A 25,125-nucleotide genomic window follows, 5' to 3' on the forward strand; every position below is an offset into this window, starting at 1 on the left:
CTTCCCACACAGACCTGCAATCAGTGATTATGTGATTATGTCAGATCATTCAGATAAATGACATTCTCCTGTATAAAATAAATATGCAAAGACTACTGCATTGGAAAATCAATATTCTTATAAGATTTGAAATCAGGGTGAAAATTAATTTTCACTAAACTTGAAAAGCTGTAGTGACCAGCACTTGGGAATGCAATCCTGCCTAGACAACCTGTATATGAGTCCTATTGATTTCAATCTGACACTTATGAATAAGAAACTTTGTGCATAATTGTAGGTTTGGATTCTTGAGTTTACATAAAGAGTTCCTGACATGACTGCTATAAATTTAATCACTCCTGGAATGCATCATAAATCAAACCGACATTTATTTCTACCAGTTTTTGTTAACCTCACTAGCAGAGGCTTTCCCTAACGAAAACGGAAAGCTTCATATGCCAGATACTTTTATTAAAAGCATGCTACATATTTTCAAAGTTAAACCTGACTAACCTTTGGCCCTGGAACTCCCGGTTCACCTCGTTCACCTTTCCCAGGAGGCCCTGCTTCTCCCTTGTCACCCTATCACAAACCACAGCACACACAGACAGACAGAAGTATTAAAAACACTGGCAGCTTTTCATACGGAACCATACTATTTTATACACGTTAAAGAGAATCAAGCATCACAGCATATTTCAGATTGTCAATTGATAAGCATAACACAATGGCATTTCCCCTCCCCCCAGCAAATATAGAAGTGATGCTTTGCTACTTCCATTTCAATTGTCAATATTGTTTCACTGTGAAGCACTGAGGATTCAATAAAAACACATAGCGTAACATAAACAGGAGAAAGATCAAGCTACTCATTTTTACAATGTTGTAATCGTGGTTTCAAAATGTCTGCTTCAGAGTTTTTATCATTTTTTAGAGTCTGGTCTTTGAACTGTTCATCCTACTTTCAAGGTAGGCAACTTGCTAAACTAACCAGCTAAATGATTTTACTATCTCTCACTCTGAAATTGAATTGCAGCAGTTAAAAGTATAAGTAATAGAGGCAGAAAATACTGAATTCAGTACTGAAGGGAGATTATGCCCTAATTTTCTAAACAGAATTTATGAACAGTAAACCAATCTAGAAATTTATATGCCTCTATCCTCTCCCAATAAAAGGGGGGGGGAGAACAGAAAATCCAGGGATATAATTATTAAGTACATGCCCTGGAAAAAAAATTAACTAAATAAATGTTAAAACTTGAGGGGAAAATCCTGGAGTGTTGGGAACGGGACAATTTGTACTACATATTACAACTTCGCACAGGCATAGTTTCTTCCTGTAGTTAGGAAAGGTTCCAATGCTGGTTGCTATGGATGTTTAGTAAATAAATAAATGACTGAATGGAGGGTCTTTTAGGTTCTGAAAATCCAGCGAGAGAGAAATATCACCTTCCAAGGTGATAGAAAGCTCTCTCTGCGGTTTCCCAGCTAAGAGATATAGAATATCCATTAATTTCTGTTAAAGGAACACTTTTGAACTTCTGTGACCTGTAGGACCAAGTTCATGCTGGCAAAAGAGTCTCACAGCATGGACAAGATCTAGCCAACCATAGGCCAGGATCTAGAAGCAGTCCCAACCTGCTCCTTCAAGGGGAGTGCAACTACCGCAATCCTCAAGACATTGATCAGCAGCAACCAGCCTCAACTAGCCCGAACTTTAGTTTATTGGCCCGTATCTACCCCCTTACTTCTTCAGGTATGTTAGACTTCTCCATATCATAAATACCACTTATTAAGAGAGTTAACATCATTCACTGAATAGACTACAAGTTAGAAAGGTAATAAGTAGGCCATAGAAACATTAGTAGCCTCTGAACAAAGTTTGAGTCCAGTGGCACCTTTAAGACCAATAAAGTTTAATTCTGGGTATAAGCTTTAATCTGCATGCACACTCCTTCAGATACAGTAGCTTCTGCTAGTGGTGAATAGTCTGATGACTTGCCTTCCATGGTCGGACACAGGCTGAGCAAAAGAGGCATACGCTGGGAACAAAACTGAAGAGAAGTGTTCTGCAATTCGGCACAGTGATAATGTATACTAATTTCACATGTGAAACTTGAGAAGCTGAAACATAATTAGTCTAGATTTCCATTGTTTTTAAGCAGGGCTCTAGTCGGGGGGGAGCTCTCAGGTATGGAGCTCCGGAAGAGAACCTCTAGGGGGCGGGGCGGTCACGTGGTGAAGCCCCGCCCCCTTCTTTACCCCGCCCTCTGCTTCGATCCTCATTCCGTTTGGGAATGAGGATGAAGCAGGAGGGTAAGTAGCCGGGCCTTCTGACACACTTCCGGTGATGTCAGGGGGTGTGGCCTTCTGTCACTTCCGGTGATGTCAGGGGGTGTGGCATATGCAAATAAGTTATGCTAATGAGTTATGCTAATGAGCTCCGGCAGCTCTTTTTCTACAACAAGACCCCTGTTTTTAAGTATCCTGACATTTTAAAATTATGTTTCTATAACTTTCATTCAGTTGAAGGTTTGCTATATGCATATCTCTTCAAGGTGACCTTAATGGTTGAGTGGATGAATGTTTTTTGGTGTCAGCTAAGGATTGAGTTTTGAACTAACCTGCACACAGTCAGAAGAAATATGTAATACACACCTTTGTCCCAGGCAACCCTGGTAATCCAGGTTCTCCCTGTGGGCCAATGAAACCAGGTTCACCCTTTAAAAAACGAACACATTTGATCTTTGTTAATTGAACCGCGAGCAATTCCAGTAAAACAAGTTTGCTTCTAGTTATATGTTCCCCAGTCACCCACAGGTTTGTAGCTAGGACCTAACAGTTATAGACAGATACAATTAATCAAATTTGATTCCCATCAGCACAGAGTTCTCAGAGAAAAGGCTCACTGAGTTTAAGAAAAGCAAATGAACTGGAAGCTCTCACATCTTGTTTTTCATGGAATTAATGCTTGTTAGGCTTCCTGGATTATGTTACAGTTTATGAAATAGAGATCTACCAAGGGAAAACTAGTATAACATTTTCAGTGGAGAAAAGGAGTTAAGTGGTTCTGGTCATATTCATTCATAAATTCTAAAATATTCAATCTTTGTGCCTTTTTAATGTACAAAACAAATTTTATTTTTTTTTGGGGGGGGGAATTGATATGACAGAATCTGAGATGTTAAGACGATAAAGCAACAGTATTATACTCTTGCAGCACAGCCACGGAGTTCAACAGAAGTTTTTCCTCAGTAAGGGGCCTTAGTTAAATAAAAAGTAATATGCAAATATAACTGCCACAAAGTCACCCAAAGAAAACAACAGAGCCTCTTCTTCCTCTGAAGAAGAGAAGCCCCTCAATTTCTTTTACTGTTGTTGTTCTCCCTTTCAGGGAGAAGGCCAACTCAGGGTGGTTCTATGTTACAACCTTCTGCATTGTTCAAACTAGACTCTTCTACATATTAATCTGGATGTAGAATTATAATGGGAGCTGCGGTGGCTCAAGTGGTTAAGACGCTGAACTGCAGGCTGTGGAAGGTCAGTAGTTCAGCAGTTCGAGACCCGGGTGCCGCATGATGGAGTGAGCTCCCATCTCTAGTTCCAGCTCCTGCCAACCTAGCAGTTTGAAAGCAAGAAATTGCAAGTAGATAAATAGGTACCACTTTGGTGGGAAGGTAACAGCGTTCCGTGCACCTTGGTGTTTAGTCATGCCGGCCACATGACCACGGAAACGTCTTCAGACAGCCCTGGCTCTTCGGCTTTGAAACGGAGATGAGCACCGCAACCCTAGAGTCGGATTCGTCTGGCTTTCGAGCAGGGGAACCTTTACCTTTATCTTTACCTTTTAGAATTATAACAGAGGATTCATAAATTGATGAACTGCCCCAATTTTTCTCATCCACACTCGGATTTCTAATTTGGTTTAGGATATGATAAAGAAAACATCTAAATTGATTTTTCCTTCCAGCAACAAGTGGTAGTTTTGTTTTTTGAATTATATGGCTGGGTTTGCTTTGCTTCTTTGTCACTTTCCAGGAGCTATGTTCTGTTTTTGGGAAGTTTTGTACATTCCTCTAAAACACAAATGTGGCATTTTACCTACATATAACCACAATGACCCCCTATGACAACACAACCCCCCCCCGTGCACCATTTCATAAGGCCACATTTTTTTAAAAAAATAACACCTCTACCATCAGCTAGTAAAGAATAAAGCACACAGACTGATTCACAAACGTATGTTGATCACTCAATGGTTGCATCATTAAATGGTGCCCTGTATTTATAGAATCAAACACCACAAATAGAACTGTCACAATCAACTCAAACATAATGCTTTCTAATGGAATCAATTCAGACATTCATCACTGCATAATAAACTTTACAGAATATGGATGTAAATTGACCCCTGCTCCAGTTTGTTTACAATGTGCACTGAACAGACAAAGCAAGATTGTCTTGGGGCTGGGTGAAAAGAGAAAGAAACAAGTGGCATTAGAGATGGAGGTTAGAACAGACTTCGGAGAACTGCTTCCAAAGTGGCCTTGAATTAGAACAGGAATGTAAATTGATGAATGCAGAACTAAGTCTGATAGGGAACTGCATGGCAAAGAGTGGTAGTTCTGCCAACTCCAGATTAGAAATACCTGGAGATTTGGGGGTGGAGCCTAGGGGGTTGGGGAGGGACCTTAATGGGGTATAATGACATAGCAGCCATTTTCTTTTCTACTGGAGATCAGTTTTAATTTCAGGAGACCTGCAGGCCCCATCTGGAGCTGGCAACCCAAGTTCTATTACACATCCACGGTGAGATGTCGAATGGAACAATGGTGGGGCATACGAGTTTGACTGTGTTGAGACAGTCAAGTTAGTGCAACATTTCTTCTGGACAACTTCTTTCTATTGCAAATGTGTAACAAGGAGATGCAAAGTCTTAAATGTTCTTAATCTGAGACAGTTCTGAAGGCACCAACAAGTGGCAACAACAGATCCACATGGCTTTGAGCAGTATAAGTGTCTCTTACTGTCTTGAATGACTTTGAGCAGCTTTTTGGTTGAATACATTGTAAGAATTAGTCAATAAATGTTGCAGGTATGATGCACACTAAATGCTAAGTAAAAATTAATTGCCACCAATTTCAGAAAAGGTCTTAGAATCAGTAATTACATTATTTAAATGAACTATTTTAACTTGTTCTAGCAGGAATATTAAAAAAATAATTATTATGGAAAATTTATAAATAAAATATTTTTTAAAAGGAATTGATTCTGTTAATGTTTAGTTTCTTGTGTTAAACCAATAATTAATGTATAGTTTGAAAAATACTGCATTTGGGCTTCAAAACAATGAAACATGACAAAGACATCCTGCACCACATTTATTTACTTATTGGAATTAATATGAAGAGAGACAGATGAAGCTGATGCATTTTTAATTACACAGTGAAGAGAAAGGGAAGTGTTAGCTTGCCCTCTACACTGCATTACAAGGAAGTTATGCTGGTGTGAAAAACAGTTCCATTTTATGAAGTCAAAGACATTTCCTGAATAGCTTGAAACAGAAAACAGTTCTTGCATAAATTAGCATACTATGTAGGCATAATGCAGAAAAAATTAAAGAGGAATCACAAAAGACAGAGCAAAATAAAACGAGAGAGGAAGAAATAAACCATGAAGAAACATTTTTATATTACTATTATGACACAGGTTATGACAAATAAAAGAATGATGTGATAAAATAAAAAAATATATACAATTCTAAAATGGTTTTGAAATTTGCATGTAGATGTGCTAACATCCATCACTGAGAATAACCACCAGCATTCCACTTTGGACAGAGGTCTTCCCTTGTCCTGAAGAGAAGCAAATAATCAAAATCCCAACATAAGTCAGTATAGTACTTTATGAGCATGGGACCTGTAAAGACTTGGTGGGGGTGGGATTCTCATTTTCTCCTGTATCCCCTTCTGCTACTATTTCCCCTTTCCCTTTCCTGGCAGCCCCCACAGCCTGCTTCCTTCTCTTCCCATCCACCAGCCAGTCTACCTTTATCTGCCCCCCTCTGCAGCTATCCCCCATTCCCTCCCCCGGCACTCTCTCCTTAGATAAAGTTTCGCCCAGTTACATGGTGACTGCTTGTGGGGGTTGCTGTGTCTGGTCTTGTTGTGCAGTAGCCACCACCGGTACTGAGATGGACCTGACTGAGTTGTACAGTGGACACCATCACAGCTAGTCCAAGCCTGGCCCAGCCATGTGGTGGCTGCATGACAGGAAGTGAGTCTTCTTTTAAATCTCCTCAGATCTTCTAAAACAAGGGCCCCAAACCTTTTTAAGACTATGGGCACCTTTGGGATTCTGACACAGCATGGTGGGCATGGCTGCAAGAGGTGGAGCCAGCCACAACATGGCTGCCACAGTGAAGATCCTTGTGCTGTGGTGGCATCTGCTGCCAAAGCAATGTTTTTTAAAATGCTGCACAGGAAATCCAATCTCCAGTGGCCATTCAGAAGCCTTCCTGGGCAAAAGCCTCACCTGGTCCCACCCACTTTCTAAAAACACTTGGCAGGCACCAGGAAAGGTGTCAGCAGGCACCGTGGCACCTATGGGCACCACATTGAAGGACCCCTTTCTAAAAGCTATTGTCTATTTCCAGCTCTATTTTTATTTCTCTCTGTTACACACATATACACACAATGTATAACTATTGCTGCGCAGTTATATGGATTGCAATCTGACTCAACAGAATACTTCCTATCACATTTATTCCCATCGGGCAAAAAAATCACCATTTTTGACTGCTGCTGCAGTGATTTATGCTTCCTGTGGCAGATGCTTGAGCATGACGCTACCTTTGGAACTTTTGTATTCCCTGAACAGTGACTAGGAGAGAAGTGATGTTCTTGTGGGAAGTGACTACAGATGGTAGAAGGATGGCTTGCAAGCTGACAAGGCTGTCCCCCCAGTTCCAGCTAACTCCTATTAGAAATTCCCAGCTCTTTCTTTCTGCCACTGTTCCATTTTCTTCTCAGTTCCAACAGTTTAACTGTTCTTGCTGTTTTCTGATCCTTCCCTCGGCTGGGACAGTGTCACTTTTTCCAAACTCTTACTAGCATCATTTCAAAAGTGGAGATCAATTCCTGGCCAGCTAGAGACTTTCTCTTATCTTTAGCTCCTATTGATGAAGCATCAACCCACTATTCTGGATTATCAAGCAGCTACCAGATTAACAAAGAGGACTGTCTTCTTGTATCTGAATCAGCAAAATGGGATCTTTCCCAATAATCTTGCAACCTAATAAACAGCTTAATTTTAGGAGAGCAAAATACCTGGCATTTTTGCTGAAGCGATAATCTGCTCTGTCAACAAACAGGTTTTTTAAAAGACTTCATTAAACTCACAAGAACACTTGATTGCTTGCAAATTTCAATGGTGCCTTTTCCTCATATTCTCAGTATAATTCATGGGGAGAGAGTATGTGAACTCTGAAGGCTCTTTTGCTCAACGTGCTCGGCCTACTCAATAAGCAATCCTGCTTTTCAGCTTTGTGTTATCAACTACTCCACTGAGATAGCAGAAGCAAATGGGATTCTATCCAGATTAGTGTTGTTAATGATGTGTGAAACAAAGTAAACAAATAGCTTCTTCGCAGAGAGGCATACTGATGGCTCTGCAATGCAGAGGGAAGGGGATTGAGAAGATGCTCCCATTCTGTTTTGATTTCAAAACCATAGGGAATTTATCTGTAGAGCATGAAGAATATTACAATGGGGTGCTTCATTCAAGTGGATAGTGTGATGGGGAATGAGAAGGACATTGTTGTTGGTTACCTTGAAGACAGTTTCCAGATAGTTCATTTATTTAGTCTTGATAGTATTCTTTTCTCTGATAAGCACAAGTTATATGTTACCTCTGGCCACATCTCCCTTCTGCAAAAAGACAATACCCACTTGGCAGCGTGGGGAGGGTTGTGGTTCAGTACTGCCTATTCACGGCCTTCCAAGTTAGTAAGCACCAAGCAGGGGATTTTTTTTGCAGGACACCAGTGTCCCACCTTGACTTTAAAAATATTTGAGTCTCTGCACACTCCACGAGAGAGGACTCTTTACTCTTGTATTTTTCTGTTAATGGATATGGATTTTTTTAAAAACTGAAATTCAGATGTCAAAACAACAATAAAAAATGTAACATCTCTCCCTTGTTCTACCTACCTGCCTTCTTCCAGTTCAGCCCACAGTTTGCCCCATGATTTCTGTGGTTATCTATCATTCGCACAATAGCAACTGGTTCATGAGTTTCCCTAGTGTAATTCATTATTGCCAACATTTGGGGAATGAATACCTTTGGGTTTTAAAGGCTAGTATAAATTGTAAGGGTGTCTTTGACTGCAATGCTTCACTTGCATTTGTGAGTGAAAGAAACGGCAGGCAAAACCGCCCCCCCCCCCACCAAATTATCCAAAATATTGAAAGTGACTGGCTAGGGAAAGAACTGCTTATGTGGAATGGAGGTTCCCTTTATATACCATGGTTAGTAGCTACTGATGGACCTCTCCTGCAAAGTATGAGCTTTTGCATGCAATGTAGATGAGGTTCTGCATTGGAATGGTAGATGAGGTTCTAAACTTATAGACAGGGATTTAACAGCAAATTAACATGTAACATGATTAGGGTTGCCAAGTCCTACCTGTTGCTGCAGCGGGGGACTCCCGGTTCGCTCTTGGAGTGCGCGTGCGTGCACTTTGTGTGTGTGCACCGCAACCACATCACCCGGAAGTGACGCGATCACACCAGGTAAGCTGGGGCGGGGCCATGACCACCCGAGGGAAAACCATAGAGTTTTCCCTTGGATGACCGTGGCCCCGCCCCCAGCGTGCCTGGCGTGGTTGCGTCCTTTGGGGGTGGGGTTCCCCCGGGGCCCGATCCGCCAGTGGCAGGGAATGGGTCTCTGGGGCGGGGATTTCCCTGCCCCCCCAGTGGGACTTGGCAAGCCTAAACATGATCATGTTTAAGTTACGCAAAGTGAAAATAACAAGTTATGCTTATAAGGTCAACAGTTGTAAAGTAATAAATATGTTTAAATAGCAGATAAATGTCTAAAGGTTTTTTTTCTAATGGTGGGAAGTAACAGAATCTTAATTATCTCCTCTCAAGCATGGAGGGCACTTAACAGCATATTTTGAGCTGGATGTCATGTTGTGCAGAAGTGAGGCATCCTTCCTGGTGGCCTGAAAATGGCAAAACGTGGGAAAGAATCAGCACTGGCTGCTCACCCTTGAACCAAAATCTTAGAGCCAGAATACACATTAAGTGTAACACAAGTTGGGCCTAACCTAACCCAAATCTCAGTCACATCTGCACATGGGGAATAATCTTTAAGAACCTCTCCATCACTCTGTATGGCTCCAGGTACTGCAGGGGGCAAAGGGGGCTTCAGGCTTCTCTTCCACATCATTTTTGCCACACCATGGGGGGGGCTGTTTGTGACCTGGAAGAAGGTACAAACAGGGTCCCCCTGTGATAATTTTTGCTTGCAAAAATGGCACAGGAGTGAAGGCTGAGAAGCCTCTCTTTCCCCCTTGCAGTGTTGGAAGCCATGCAGAGCAGCAGAGAGTTTTTTTAAAGGTTAGTTCTTCCATGAACATGTGACTGATGATTCATGGCACATTAACATACTAACTAAAGTCTATGACAAAGAAAAATACTTCTTGTGTGACAAGGTCTATGACAGAATTGGAATTAATGATACCTTTTTAACAGAAGAAGCATTTTCAGGAAAAGTCACCAATGATAATGGTGGAAAGTACCTAGAATGTGCAGTAGGCTCAAGAGCCGGTGATAAACTTCTACTACATCAGAACATCACTATTTATCTGTACAATGAACATACTATTGACAGTACTATGCAAAATGCTGGACTAAACATATCAGTAATCTGTTTAGAAAGGTGGGGAAATTAGTAAAAGTAAGATTACAATGGCAGGTGGTCCAAATGTCACTTGTGTTGTATCTGAAGCTGAATTAAAAATGTTAACTAAACCTCTGTCCAATGGAAATCTCTTCAATGTGGGTTCCTTGAAAGTATGTATCACATAGATAAGGCAAATGGCATAGATGAGTCAGTTCTTAAGTAATGGAAGCAGCTGACACACCTTGACACAGAGAGTACTCCATCTTTCTGTGTTACAACTCTGAGGATGCCAGTCACAGCTGCTGGCGAAACGTAAGGTCCTACAATGCCAAGACCACAGCCCAGGAAATCTACAACAACTAGTGTCAAAGAAGTCTACAAGATATGCTCTTTTGGCCTATTCAGAGTTGGAAAACATGAGGTAAGGCTCACAGCCTTACACTAAACTGCAAACATCCTTTGAGGAATAGTTTGGAAGGGTTTTTAAAGGCTCTCCAATAATGAGTGAAGATTCAAGTCTGTTGTATGCAAACTGTCAAATGCTCCTGCTACTATTTTGGGTTTCCATGTGTGTAATGAAGGCATGTTTCAGCAAGTATCTGTAAAGAAAATAGAGGTAAACCAAAATGTACAAATGCTGTACAGACAAGGACTTCTGTGACAACTTAAGACTCGTATGTAGATTCAGATTAATTTGAATATTAATGGTGATGACAAACAGAAGCTTCACAGCATTACTTACTGTTTATTGTATTATGACCTCAATAATACTGATATTTCATGTTTTTAGACCAAAATATCATTTCTTATTCACTTGATAACAACAGTATCTTTCATTTGATAAGCTATTTGGTGTGACTTTAGTAAAATAAAGCATGTCATATAACTGTGTTGTAACTCAAGATCAGGCAGCTCTTTCTTTAATCAGTGATTACAGTTTATTAGAACAGAACACATAACAACACACAACACACAGAACAACCCCAAATTATATACAGTTTGGAACTGGCTAAACGACACCCCTAGAACAGTTAGGTCCGATCATAAGTGAGTGCTTAGGACCAATTAGGTTTGTTCCCGCCAAAAGTCATAGTCTCCCCTGATTGGTCCATTGCAGAACGGCAGCCAATCAGACTGTTGATTTCAGAATACTGAGAGTCTTTGGAGCTTGTGACTGAACCTCAGGCTCATTCTACAATTCAGGCTATCCATATACAATACATAACAAACTGAATAATGGGCACAGTTTTTTACATAATCCATTATACCAGGATGCAAGTCGTCTACTATCAAAATTCATAATCTGCATGATCAAACTGACACCATTTCCATGTTCGTTTCACTAACAGGCCCACTGGAAAGGCTTTTAAAATATTTGATAACTGACCATTTTCAATAGATTAGCATGCAAAGATTACTATACAAATGCTTATTTAAACACAAATTAAGATTTAAGTCACTGTGACATTTTCATTTGAGAACTTCATTAAAATATGTTACATACTTTTCTCTTTTTTGTAAAAGCAGTTAAAATTTGCAGTGTATGACAATAATTAAATTGTTTAATGTTTTAGTTTACCTGAAAAGCTGTTTTACTTTTAGGACCAAACCAGACAAAAGTAAGACACTGTTATTACCAATATTAACAACTAGGTTTAACCATGTAGGACTACTTTAAACAAATAAACATTTTCATGACACCTGAACACTGGAACCTAATAAATGCTGGATTTCTGATTATATTGTTAAAGGGACTCCTGGACTGTTTTACTTAAAACATTATTCAACCAAAGAAGCAGATTAAAAGAAACTGTAAAAAAATTGCCTCTAAAGGATTGATTCTGTAACAATTAATAGTTTTTGGGGATGAAGAACTACTTCACAACCTATATTAACATTATGTTCCTTTCTTCCCCATTTCCCCCTTTGCTATACTTTAGTATAAGAGTTGAGGAAAAAACTAAGCTAATAAGAATTTATGAAAAACAGTTTCTGGTATATTGCAAAACTGTGTATGCATTCCAAAGTATACCAAATTAAATGTTCTTCTCCCATGCAAATATTCTGTTTTTATATACAAAGAAGCTTTATATCACAGTCTTGCTTTCAGCTTTCACATGCATGTCTACTTGAGTGCCACTTTAGAAAATAAAAATACAAACTGAGGATACAGCTAGTATTAATAATGAATTTTTTTCAAATGATTAGTAGAACACTCCCATTAAGTATATATGCAAGTGATGCTCTCTAAAAAAACCCTCTCATAAATCTATGTAACTAATAATGGCATATCCATGAGTGTGATACATGTAAATGTTGTGAGATTATTTACTGAAAAAACACTGGTCACAATCCAGAAGAATGTGCAATTAAATCAATTTATGCCAATGGCCCTCAGGTGTGCCAAACTCTGGACTGTGGTTATACACTTCACTGAAGATAACATCCCAACCCAGTACACAGCAACAGCTTCCACTGAAATCAGTGCAAATGTATTCCATATAATGGTCTCAAGATACACACCAAAAGAGCCACAGACCTGAGCACAATGGATGTGTATGGTGCTGTGGATCTCAAACTGAGGGCCCCCTGCATCACAAGGAGCTGGCCAGAAGAGGGAGCCATAGGTATATCGAGTAAGCTAGCTGCTGTGGCTTGGGTGCTATCAAAGCAACTGGCTGCAAAAAAGCACTACAAGCTCAGTAAACTTTCATTTTGCTTACTCCGCTGTCAATAAGAAATGCACCTTTTGTACATCTTAAGTATTTGCTACAGTTTATTTTATTTACTCTGGTTGTCTCTCTTGAAAGGACCACGTTCCTGCGGAACTATCTGCCTGTTACCTATTGTACTTGCTGTCTGTTTCTGCCCTGCTTTCTCTGTTGTCTAAATTCTGCTTGGGGGAGGGAATATACATGCATTTTGCTTTGTATCCTAACACAAGGCCTCCGTTCTACCATTAACACCTCCGAGAACAGGATCTCAAGTAGCAGGTGATACACCTGGGACTATGAAGACATGCAGCTACTTTATTGCTACGGGTCGTGACCAGCACAAAATAAATTACAACCGTGTACATAAGTCTTAGAAATTTTAGAAAATATACAATATTAAAACTACTGAATGGCCTATGCATTTTTAAAATCACAGAACAAATTGAGCAAAATATCTGAATTTTATGGTTCGGCTACATTCTGAGTTAATTCCCTATGAATTCTACATGCTGCTGTAAGAAATCTGGCACAAGGGAGTGTGAACTGAGGATTTGTGTCTGAAAGGAACTTCCTCATAATTTCAGATTCAGAACAGGCAGAGAACCTCCCAAGCAAGGGTACAATAATCTTTGCATTAATTTCCTGGTGGAAATGGCAGTGAAGCAAAATATGCTAGTTTGGCTTGACCTTCCCTGCACAGCAGGGCCTCCACTACTGCAGAGGGGAGTATATTCCATCTAGCCATAGAGTAAGCCCTATGGTGGGAGGGTATGTCTAACAACAATAAAGAGGCTGCTGGGGGTTACAATGTATCTAGTGTTTGTTGGCACCAGGAAGTTTGAAACTCTATCCTAAAGATAAGAGAATCGGATTTTATAAAAACCTTATAGAGATTGAAAAGATTATGACATCTATGGATCAGAAGCTTTTACGAAGACTGTATGTGTTGTTACTTGATGATTTAATGGTGGATGAAATAGTAAAAGGGAATATGATTCAGTGGGGGCAGAATATTGGGCATACTGTTTAATTAGAGCAGTGGGATCAAATATGGAAGAAAAATATTAGGATTACGAAAGCTATTCCGTATAAAGAAAATGTATATAAAATGTTTTATAGATGGTATGTAACACCTGAAAGGTTAGCTAAAATTGACCCGAAATGTTCTAATAAGTGTTGGAAATGTGAAAATAAGGTTGGCTCATTGTACCACATGTGGTGGCATTGTGAAAGATCTAAGAAATATTGGGTAATGGTACACGAAATCTTGCAAAAGGTACTAGGTACTGTAGTACCATTTACACCAGAGGCTTTGTTGTTGAATATTCTACCTGATAATTCTAACAAAGATGATCGCTATTTGATTGTTTTTTTAACTACGGCTGCAAGAATTCTCTATGCAAAATATTGGAAATTACCGGAGATACAAACAAAACAAGAACTTGTAAACAAAATCTTGGAGGCTGCGGAATTGGATAAATTGACTTTATTGATAAAAGGTGCAACAGATTCGACATTCCAGAATACTTGGTCACGGTTCTATAACTGGTATGATAAACATATGTAGGCAAGCTTGCAAGAGACAGACTAAGAGTGTACTAAATGAAATATATACCTGTTAGGATGATAGAGACAGAAAAGTTGCTTACACAGCTCATGAGAAATTGTTATTAAGGTGGAATAGGCACCAGTATAAATATTGGTAAAAATCGAAAATAACCTCCATGTGTCTGTTTGTACTGTTTGTATGTAAAAAAGAAAAGAAACTCTATCGATATCCCTCTGCCGTTCAGTGTCCAGTATTCTTTGCTTAATCAAGGCCTTTGCTTGATCTAAGGTCATTCTTAACAGAAACTCTGGGGAGAGATCTAACTCATTCAACTTGTGATAGACTGCCTTTAACCAAGTGGATCGAAAACCATCCCTGAGAATCAACAATGTAAAGTCCTGGGAGGAATGGTTTGGTTTAAGCCACAGATTAATGGATGTGTGGTTTACTTTAGCCTCTAATCTAATCATACCAGAATCTAGGTGCAGACTTGAGTTTGAAACACAGTTTGGGAATTGGAATATTGCTCTTAAAATTTTTGATTGTATTCTTTCTAACACGAAGATGGTGGGCCTAATATTGTCCTATATAGAAGTTGGGAGACCATTTTGGATATAATTTGTGGGCCACTGGAAGATATTGCCCACTGTTTATATTGAAGAATCTTAGAATAGCCTGTACCAATTTTTGACCTATATTGGTCACATACTTGTGATGGGCCTTCCTCACTCCAGAAGGTTGAATCATCACACCCAAATATTGAATCATCACGCCCAAAAATACCTGCTCAATTTTATGGGTGTTAATACTCGAAGCGCTGGCTTTAGGTCTCTTACCAAAATATACAATTTTAGTCTTTTGGTAATTAATCCCTAAGATACACCTGGGACCATTAATTGTTTTCCAAAAACCTTACTACAGCAGGATTGTCCTAGGACTTTGTAGAGCTGCTAACAGTACCAAACTAGACAGACAAATGGTCTGTTTTAGTACAAGGTAGCATCACAAATGTGCGGCTTGTTTGCTTCAAGATTTACAGGTCCGCCTGGCTACCACTGCAAATCCCCCTTTTCATGTTCTAAGGCTGGTCTGTACCTTGTTGTGTGCAGCACAACATCTTGTTCTGTCTGTACCTTGTTGTGTGATAGAGATGCAGTCTACGATTAGAAGGCAGGCCATGTTTTGAGTTTCAAAGCAGAAAAGTAAAAATAACTTTCCCCCATTTTTCTGGTGATCGATGAGCCAAGAGATTATATGCATATACAATGTCTCCCTTCCTTGGACATTCTTAGATTTTAGGTTAAAGCCAAAGATATTTTGCTTTATATCATAACACAAGGCACAATTAATTAAGCAGGTGTACAGCACATCATGGGATTTCTGTGCTTGATTTTCTGCTGACTTCCTGAATGAAATTATATCTGCTCATTCACACACATTATCCATTTATTTTTTTCTAATTTGTGACAGCCTGCCACTTGTATATATGCATATTTAAAAAGTAAATAAAATTGTCTAGGTTTTAAAGATATTTATTTATTCAGCTCTTAGAGTAATGAGCTACCAAGCTAAACACCTAGCATCACAAATGCATAATTAACTGAAGCATTAACTAAATAATTTATCAACTTTTCTGTTTCCTTTATCTGAGAATATTTTCAAGAATCTGGTTGGGACACTGTGTATTAATCCCTTCTCCTTATTTTACAGAATTTTACAGCAATTTTAACTTTAAAAGCATCCTCCAAGCCCCCCACACCAGTTGGCTTGGCTTGGAGAAGGTATTTAAAGAGGCAAATGCCTTCTCCAAGCCAGCCGGCGGGGGGTGGGGCTTCTTTGAAGAAGAAGAAGAAGAGATTGGATTTATACCCCGCCCTTCATTACCCAAAGGAGTCTCAGAGCAGCTTATAAACTCCTTTCCCTTCCCCTCTCCACAACAGACACCCTGTGAGGTAGGTGGGGCTAAGAGAGCTCTGGTAGAAACTGCTCTTTTTCAAGGACAGCTTTTTCAAGGACTATGGCTTACCCAAGGTCATCCAGCAGGTGCAAGTGGAGGAGTGGGAAATCAAACCCGGTTCTCCCAGATTAGAGTCCACGCACTTAACCACTACACCAAACTGGCTCTTTTGAGAATGCATTTAAAGTTAAAGTTGCTTTCTTTCTCACCTCAAGCTTACCCAGAGAGGTGAACACTGGCTGGGGAAGGGAAGACCAATCAGGAAGCCACACAATAAGTGTGAAGAGTCGCATGTGGCTCCTGAGCCACAGTTTGGCCACCCCTGGTTATATTTAAATGTCTTCTAGTTCACAAGCTTATTTATTACCTTCCTTGCATTAACTTCACACATAGAACATCATCACATGAGTGTTATCTATGTATCTACCTTAATACCAGGTAGTCCAGGAAGCCCCGGGAGTCCAGGTTCACCCTGTAAAGTGAAATTGTACAGTATTATAAGACAATACTAAAGGATCCAGAAGAATAATAACACTGATGTATGAGTACTTTATTGTCCTTTTATTGATTGTTGGCTGCTTTGAGGGTCTTATTGACGATGAAAAGACTAAAAACATTTTAATAAATAGCAAAAATCAAGCAAAGTCCATGCAATATTACTTTTTAGAACCTGAATTCTGCCCCTTAAAAATAACTTTAGTTTTTAAAAATGGAATTAAAGCAAAACTGTAATACTTTATTATATGCACAAGTCTAATAGAACTAGAAGTTCAGCTCATCCCACTCAGACTGATTCCATGACTACAGTCCACTAAGAGATCCATGAGAGCCCCTTTATAATATTTTAGTTGCTAGGAGGCTTATACAGGACATGTAACTAGAGCATTGTGCTTGCTCTTTCTATTTATTTTTTTTATATGGTCTCAGGAATTACTACCCAAAGCCATCATCTCATCAAAGTCTAAAGCAATGTGGATGTCATGGCTGTGAATTAAAAAAAAAATCACTATTTTATCCATTCTGTCAAACATGAATGTAATGGAGTAAGAGCCACTACACTGATACTACCTATATCTCTGGTAGTTATTCCCCACCTGACAAAAAAGCAATAACTGAGAATATGATTCTAACACCCTTGTAAAAGACTCCATAGAACATTTAATACACAATTGTAATGGTTTCATAGATTAGTTCATATAAAAGTGTTTAATTAGCCTTTATAATTAAAAGTGAATCTTATTAACAAATTCAATTTGCATATCAGAACAGGCTTTTAAAAAATAAATAACTATTTGTTACAAATCATTACCACAACTATTTTTTGAAAACAAGGATTTTAAATGAAGTACTCATCAGTGTTTCTGATTTTTGCAGGTGATTGGACCCAGTGATGAGGCACTCTTTAAATTCAAACTTTGAGTTAAGATAGGTTCAGCGGACTGCACAGATGCAACTCCAAGACTCTCCAAAGATCAAGGGATCAATTCTGTTAGGATTAGTTTTACTTTACTCTCTAAAAGATTTGCCTGAGGACTGTGAGAGCCCCTTTATAATATTTTAGTTGCTAGGAGGCTTATACAGGACATGTAACTAGAGCATTGTGCTTGCTCTTTCTATTTATTTTTTTTATATGGTCTCAGGAATTACTACCCAAAGCCATCATCTCATCAAAGTCTAAAGCAATGTGGATGTCATGGCTGTGAATTAAAAAAAAAATCACTATTTTATCCATTCTGTCAAACATGAATGTAATGGAGTAAGAGCCACTACACTGATACTACCTATATCTCTGGTAGTTATTCCCCACCTGACAAAAAAGCAATAACTGAGAATATGATTCTAACACCCTTGTAAAAGACTCCATAGAACATTTAATACACAATTGTAATGGTTTCATAGATTAGTTCATATAAAAGTGTTTAATTAGCCTTTATAATTAAAAGTGAATCTTATTAACAAATTCAATTTGCATATCAGAACAGGCTTTTAAAAAATAAATAACTATTTGTTACAAATCATTACCACAACTATTTTTTGAAAACAAGGATTTTAAATGAAGTACTCATCAGTGTTTCTGATTTTTGCAGGTGATTGGACCCAGTGATGAGGCACTCTTTAAATTCAAACTTTGGGTTAAGATAGGTTACTCTCTAAAAGATTTGCCTGAGGACTGTGAACAGCTCAGACAGAAACTAAATATACACCTCCATACATGGATACTTCTTTGGGTCTTTGTGATATTCCATCTACCAGTTTCCAGATCTGAATGCCTGTATCTAAATGCCTAAAACAGAACAGGATTCTTTCTTCCCTCCTTCTTCCCTGCTATGTAATAGTCTTCCTTTTTCAGAGGATACCAGAGGGACTCAACATTTATGCAGGGTGGTTAAGGAATTTGTAGGGTGTTTTGTTTGTGAATTTCAACTGTTGGCAATTTCTGATTTTTCTGATGGAAGCATGTTTTTTCACCACCTGGCTAACTTTTTGGTTAATTTGTTAATTTGGGATGGGGTGGATAGCACTGTTCCCTCTAAGTTAAGTTAGTGTGAGCTAGCTCACAGTTTTTTAGCCTCCAGCTCACACATTTTTGTCTTAGCTCCAGAGCAAACTAATTTATGTAGTAGCCAAATCACTTGCTAATAACTTTAATGCCAGTAATTCACAAAGTAGAATTTTTGCTCACAAGACTCCACAGCTTAGAGGGAGCATTGCATAATATGTATTTTGTATTTACTGTAATGGGACCTGTGGATCATGAAGGACGGGGAATAAATTAATAAATTTTTATGTTGGTAAGATAGCATGTGTCAAAATTGTTTTTTTTTAAGCTATCAATTATGGAGAAGAACATAGTATAATAAACGTTATCATTAATGTTGCTTGGTTCCCTGGACTTCACAATAAGGAAAGGCTTTGGAAAATGTTACCTTTTGTCCTGGTCGACCTGATTCTCCAGGTTCCCCCTACAATTAAGAAACAAATGATGAAATCCAACATAGGGGGATAGATACCAACACAGAATGTACTACTGTTGCCACTGTGTGTCAAAGCAAAGAAATTATCACTTCTACTTTACCTTTATTCCTGCAGCAGAAGACCCAGGATCACCCTGATAATAAAATCCAGGGAAAGACAATGATTATTGCATATGTGAAAATTAATTGGAGAGTTAACAGCTTAGTAAACATTTGTAACCATGGTGACAACCAAGGTGAATGAATATGTACAGCAAAATTCCTTGTTTGTGAGACCACAAATGAGCAGGCAATATTAATTAAGAGCCCAAGTCAAGGAACAAATGCAGATGAATAAACTTGGTTGCTGATTCGGCTGCAACTAAACAGAAGCATTTAATGATGCTCAAAGAAGTCCATAAAATTAAAATTAGAAAGTGTACAGGTTGGACTATGTGCTTTTTGTACATATGTAAAAATATCATGCCTGATTCCTTTGAGAAATAACTTCTCCTGACAAGAATCAGGGTTTATGCGTCAAAACCCATAAATTAACAAACATCCAGAAAGAGCACTATAACCATTCATTTATCCTAAAACAAGACCTGCTAAAGTGGTTGAAGTTCATCATAGTATTTATCTTGTCAACTTAAATCTAGTTAGACATCACAAATGCCAGGATGAGAGGGTGTTCATATTACATTCACTCAAGAAAATGTTTTGCTCCGATGGAGCACCTTCCTTTCAGCTCACCTCTCCCCCGCATTTGATCTGTTAATTCTGCAGAATTAAAAATGCTAGAAGCATTTAACCAAATATAACCTCTAAGAAGGTCTGCATGATGAAGCTGAGGAAAACTGAAGCATTCATTTGAATGCAGAAGCAGACATTTGTAATGTGTTTTCAGCTCACCTAACATTGATTTGCTCTAACACAACCATCATACAAAAAAAGGAGACCTAATGTGCAGAAAAATTCAGTTGTATTCTGTCTGTTCATAATTTATTTTCCAATGCTGTTCTAGGAGTTTGGGGTCAGGGAAGGGTCATTGTCTCATTTCATCTTTACAGAACTATGATGCAGACTAAGGTCGAATCTGCATTTGTCTTTCCCACTGGTGTCCCAGCCTTCTGACTCCGTCTTCAAAAAAGCTGTCTACATTTGCTTTCGTTTTCAAACCTCAACAGTGCTAACATACTTTTGCATGTCTGCATATGTTTATCACCCTCTCGTGGCGGCTCCACTGTCTCCAAACTGCTTTAAATGAATCTTCTCCAAACAACGTTCAAACAAGCATAGAGAAAGATGGCGTCACAGCAGCACAAAATTGATTTTAAAATGCAAATGCAGATTCGACCTAACAGTGCCATCCAAAGCAGAGTTATGCCTTTTTAAGTCAATTGAAGTCACTATACGTAACTATACTTAAATTGGCATCACAAGCAGGGCAACAGGGACCCTGATGAAAGGAAATACTTTTTCAAAAATGTGGGGACAGAATGGACTGTACCATTATAAACTGCAGGGGAAATTTTACATTAACAATTCCCTGAAACTGACAAATTAGCACAGCATGTGAGCAGTGTTCCCTCTAAACTGAGTTAGTGTGAGCTAGCTCACAGTTATTTTGCCCCCGGCTCACACACTTTTGTCTTCGCTCAGGAAGGATGGCTCCAGAGCAAACTAATTTATGCAGTTGCCAAATCGCTCGCTCACAAGTTTAATACCTAGCAGCTCACAAAATAGAGTTTTTGCTCACAAGACTCCACAGTTTAGAGGAAGTATTGCATGTAAGGGACTATACTGGAATTTTCCTCCTTGATGTTTTAAGTCTGTGTTTGCAGGAACTTTTCACATGAGGGAGCATAAAAAATGTTACTTGCTCACCTGCAGCCTTTAATGGTACATACCAGTTTACCACCCCAGAATTATATCACCAGATTCAGTCTAGAAAAGGCTTTAGAATGTTTCAAATGTGGTCTAGACAAATTAATCAAAGTAAGGTCTTGCAATCATTATTAGCTGTGATTCCTAGATGGGACCTCCACGTTTGGAGGTACTATTCCATTAAAGACAGATTCTGGAAAGCATAAGAACATAAGAAGTGCCCTGCTGGATTAGATGAGCTGTGAATCTAGTCCAGCATCCTATTTCAGCAGCCAAACAATTGGCCCTGTTTCAGTGACCAAACAGTTGCCCTGGAGAGCCAATGAACAGGTATATAAACCAAAGCCCTCACAGATGTTTGGGTTTCACAGGTTTACTGCTTCTGCATGTAGAGGTTCCTTTTACTCAGCATGGCTAGTAGCCATTGATGGACCTATCGTCCATGAAATCTATCCCCATTTTAATGCCATCTATGTTTGTGGCCACCGGTATATCCACAAGCACCAGATTCCACAATTTAATTACTTATTGAGTAAAGAACTCCCCCCCCCCCGAACAAAGTTTGAGTCCAGTGGCAACACCAACAAAGTTTAATTCTGGGTATAAGCTTTTGTGTGCATGCAAACGTCTTCAGATAAATTTTCTTTCCTGTATCTGTTGCCCATCAACTTCATGCATGCCCCCAAGTTCTAGTGTTATGGGAAATGGAGGGGAAAAAATCCCTCTGTCTGCTTTCTCTGTCCCATGCCTAATTTTAGAAAACTATATCATACTTCCCCTTAGTTGTCTTTTTTTCTGGACTACAAAGTTCAGACCCTTCTGTCTATCAAAGGTGCTTTTCCCAGCTCTGAGTTACATGGGGTCAAGGATGCAACTAATTTAGGTTTGTTCTAAAATCTCTTTTCTAATTTGCTATTGTCCACTAATATAGTGACATCTTTTTGGCACTTTTCAGTAGAAACTGTACCTTCTCTCCTGCATCACCTTTCGGCCCAGCTTCACCCGGATCACCCTAAAAATAAAAATAAAAATATTTATACTGTGTTTTGATTCACCAGCAACCACAATTAAAATCCAGAAATAAGTGGGTTTTTTTAATTATGGCAGGTTTTTTTAATGATACTATAACTTTAGAGCACAGAAACTAAAGAAGGTAATTGAATGGAGGGATTATAGACTGCAATAAACCAGGACTATATGAATAAATGTAAGGACTTACAGTTGTGCCTGTTGTTTAAAAAGCATGTGTCAGCCCTCTCTCTATACAGTAATCAAATCTACTCAAAACGAGTTTAAATGGAAAGGAGGTCCCATAATTGAAGGGTCTTCATTTACAAAAGCAATAACCAAATAACATTTTTCTTGAAAAGTATTGTGGTTACAAAAGCCAGTCGACAATCTTATCTGATACTGACTTTTCCATGAGAGCAATTTCTAGAACACGTTGGTAAGATGAAGCAAATGGACCTGCAGGTTTCCACTGCAAAGCAATTTCCATCTGAGCAGCAGTCACGGCTGGTTTACCTGCCAGGCAAACCCAAGCAGCAGCTTAACACGCCACCTTTTATATTCTGCACTGCCGCTTGGGTAGAAGTCAAGTTGTAGAACCACAGACACCACTACTGGGACTTGTCTTCTCCCCGTGGTAAATGGGGCATTTCTGGAAGGTGTACTGTCAGATCTCCCCCTAAGCAGGCGGTTGCCCTAAGATGTAAGATGTCAGATCTGCCCCCCAAAAGTGATGGTCTGTGACAGATTTTAAACTGTTAATACTTATTGGAATATTTTAAAGGGAGGTGAGTACATATTAGGGGGAAATTCATTACTAGGTCCTAATGTAATGCACTCTACATAGATCTCCCCTCAAAGTCAATTCAGAGATTCCAGTTAGTCCAGAATGCAGCAGCTAGATTATTACTGGGAACTGGATGGAGATTGCATATCACTCCTATTCTGCAATCATGTTACTGGCCATGCATCAGTTCCTGGGTTCAGTTCAAGGTATTGACTATCACAAACAAAGCCCTTCATGGCCTCGGTCCCTTGTACCTGCAGGACTACCTCTCTCCCTATGCTCCGCCACAACAGCTTTGCTTATTTCAGCAGGGCCTTCTGCAGATGTCAGCCTGAAAACAGTCTCCAGGCTTTCCACTGCAGGTGCCAGTCTCCTGGCTTTCCACAAACAATGCAAACTGTGGCTTACACTACTGTATTTCTGCCTATCACTGTAATCATGCTCTGACTAGGTAGTTTCTACACCATTTAGTGTGTCATGTTTAAATATGCTTTGTTCCACCTTTGTTTTAGATTTATGTATGGTTTTGATTTCTGTAGTCCCAGCCCTATTGCACTGTTCATTGGAGGTTAGGCTTGCCAAGTCCCCCCGGGGGGTGGGGAAACCCCTGCCTGAGAGGCCCATTACCTGCCGCCGCCGGATCAGGCCCTGGGGGGAACCCCACCCCCCAAAGCACGCAACGTGCCCGGCATCAGCATATCACCCGGAAGTGACGCAGTCGCGTCGGGCACGTTGGGGGCGGGGCCGTAGTCATCCGAGGATGATTGTGGCCCCACCCCCAGCATGCCCGACGTGGTTGCGTCACTTCCGGGTGATGTGGTTGCGGCGCACACGTGCTTTGCGCATGCACATGGACTCCCAGAGCGGCGCTGGAGTCCCCCGCTCTACATACAGCGAGGACTTGGCAACCCTAATGGAAGTACTATCCCATAGAATGTACTTGACTTATACTATGTAATCCGTCTTGAGTCTCAGCAAGAAAAGTGGACTATAAATAATGCAAATATATAAAAATATTCACTCAATTGTTCCAAACAAGAAAAGTAGCAATTGTGAATGGGTACTGCTTTCATAGGCAGCATGGAAAACAGCAAGGAGAAAAGGCAAGGCTCTAAAAGAGACATCAGGAATTTTAAACGCATGTATTCAATTCTTAGGGAAGGGGCTGTGTGGCTCAGTGGTAGATCATATGCTTTATGTGCACAAGATCCGAAGTTCAACCCTTGCATCTCCAGTTAAAAGGGTCAAGTAGCAGGTGATATGAAAGATCTCCACCTGGGACCCTAGAAACCTGACAGTCGGAGCAGACAATACTAACCATAACAGTCCAAGGATAGGACTCAGTATAATGCAGCTTCATGTGATTTTTAATGTGATTCTATGGAATTATCGTTGGACAGTTACAGTAAAATCCTAAATAAAGATACATCCATCAAGGCCAACTGACTTCAGTGGATTTAGAAGGGTGCAATTCTTCTAAGACTGCATTGGTAATCTCCATATGAAGCTAAAAGATGACGAAGGCCTATGGAACAAGTTACCCAGTGTGAACAGCTTGGAAATAAATTGAAAAGTTCTAAGTAATCACAAGACTAAGCTGCACAATTCCAAGTTAGCTGGTGTTTAAGAGTTTAGTTCAGATGTATAAGATTTATTTATTTATTTCATTAGATTTCTTGACCACCCTTCCCTGCTTAGAAATTGGTCATCTATAAACTAGAGTTTATGTATTGCATGTGTTGCATACAGATATTCACATTGCCACACTGCAACAGGCTTTTTATGTGGTGCAAGGTTTGGTGCAGAGTTCTCATCATGAAAGAAGGGAAAAATTAGCATGAACTCGTGCTACTATGTAACGTATCCTCTGAATTGCAGCTCTAAAATTTAATCAGCATTTTCAAGAAATCATTTAAAATAATACACAAAATAATTCTCTATGAAACAACTAGTTGGTTGCAAAATACAGAATCAGTACTAGATTCAAGAATTTGGCAAACGTTAAATGACAATGCTACATGTTGCTATGTTATAATTCTCAGAAAAACTTTAATGATCTGAACACACAGTTCTGTGTAATGTAGACCTCTTGGCTAGGGAGGTTCTTGTAGCCTAAAATACTACTAGGGGAAGGCATAGCTATGTGTTGAAGCAGAAGGATACATCCTTCTTTGAGAGACACATTCTTAGACAAGAGCTGTATATAGTTTCATTTATTTATTTGTTTAAATATTTATATCCCACCTTTTCCCATGGCTTAATACAACTTACAAATCAAAGCTATGGTACTCTACAGTGGTATAAATATGGAGAACTCAAAACTATCTCCCTTATATATAAAAGCCGAATGGTGGTGGCACTTCTCTAGAACATTCCACGCG

General features: G+C 39.3%; 1 protein-coding gene across 1 annotated transcript in view; it reads right to left on the bottom strand.

Annotated features, from left to right (window-relative positions):
- The window catches only part of COL25A1 (collagen, type XXV, alpha 1), a 450,407-nt gene that overhangs the window by 58,951 nt on the left and 366,331 nt on the right, over positions 1-25,125 (bottom strand). The window contains exons 15-20 of the mRNA XM_015426262.1: positions 21,917-21,961; positions 19,185-19,217; positions 19,036-19,071; positions 16,536-16,580; positions 2,638-2,700; positions 493-561 (exon numbers count right to left, since the gene is read on the bottom strand). Of these exons, the coding sequence (XP_015281748.1) occupies positions 493-561; positions 2,638-2,700; positions 16,536-16,580; positions 19,036-19,071; positions 19,185-19,217; positions 21,917-21,961 (291 nt within the window). The remainder of the gene's footprint in view (positions 1-492; positions 562-2,637; positions 2,701-16,535; positions 16,581-19,035; positions 19,072-19,184; positions 19,218-21,916; positions 21,962-25,125) is intronic.

The sequence above is a fragment of the Gekko japonicus genome, unplaced genomic scaffold (assembly GCF_001447785.1).
Source record: "Gekko japonicus isolate JY-2015 unplaced genomic scaffold, Gekko_japonicus_V1.1 scaffold173, whole genome shotgun sequence".
In the NCBI taxonomy this organism is placed as follows: Eukaryota; Metazoa; Chordata; class Lepidosauria; order Squamata; family Gekkonidae; genus Gekko; species Gekko japonicus.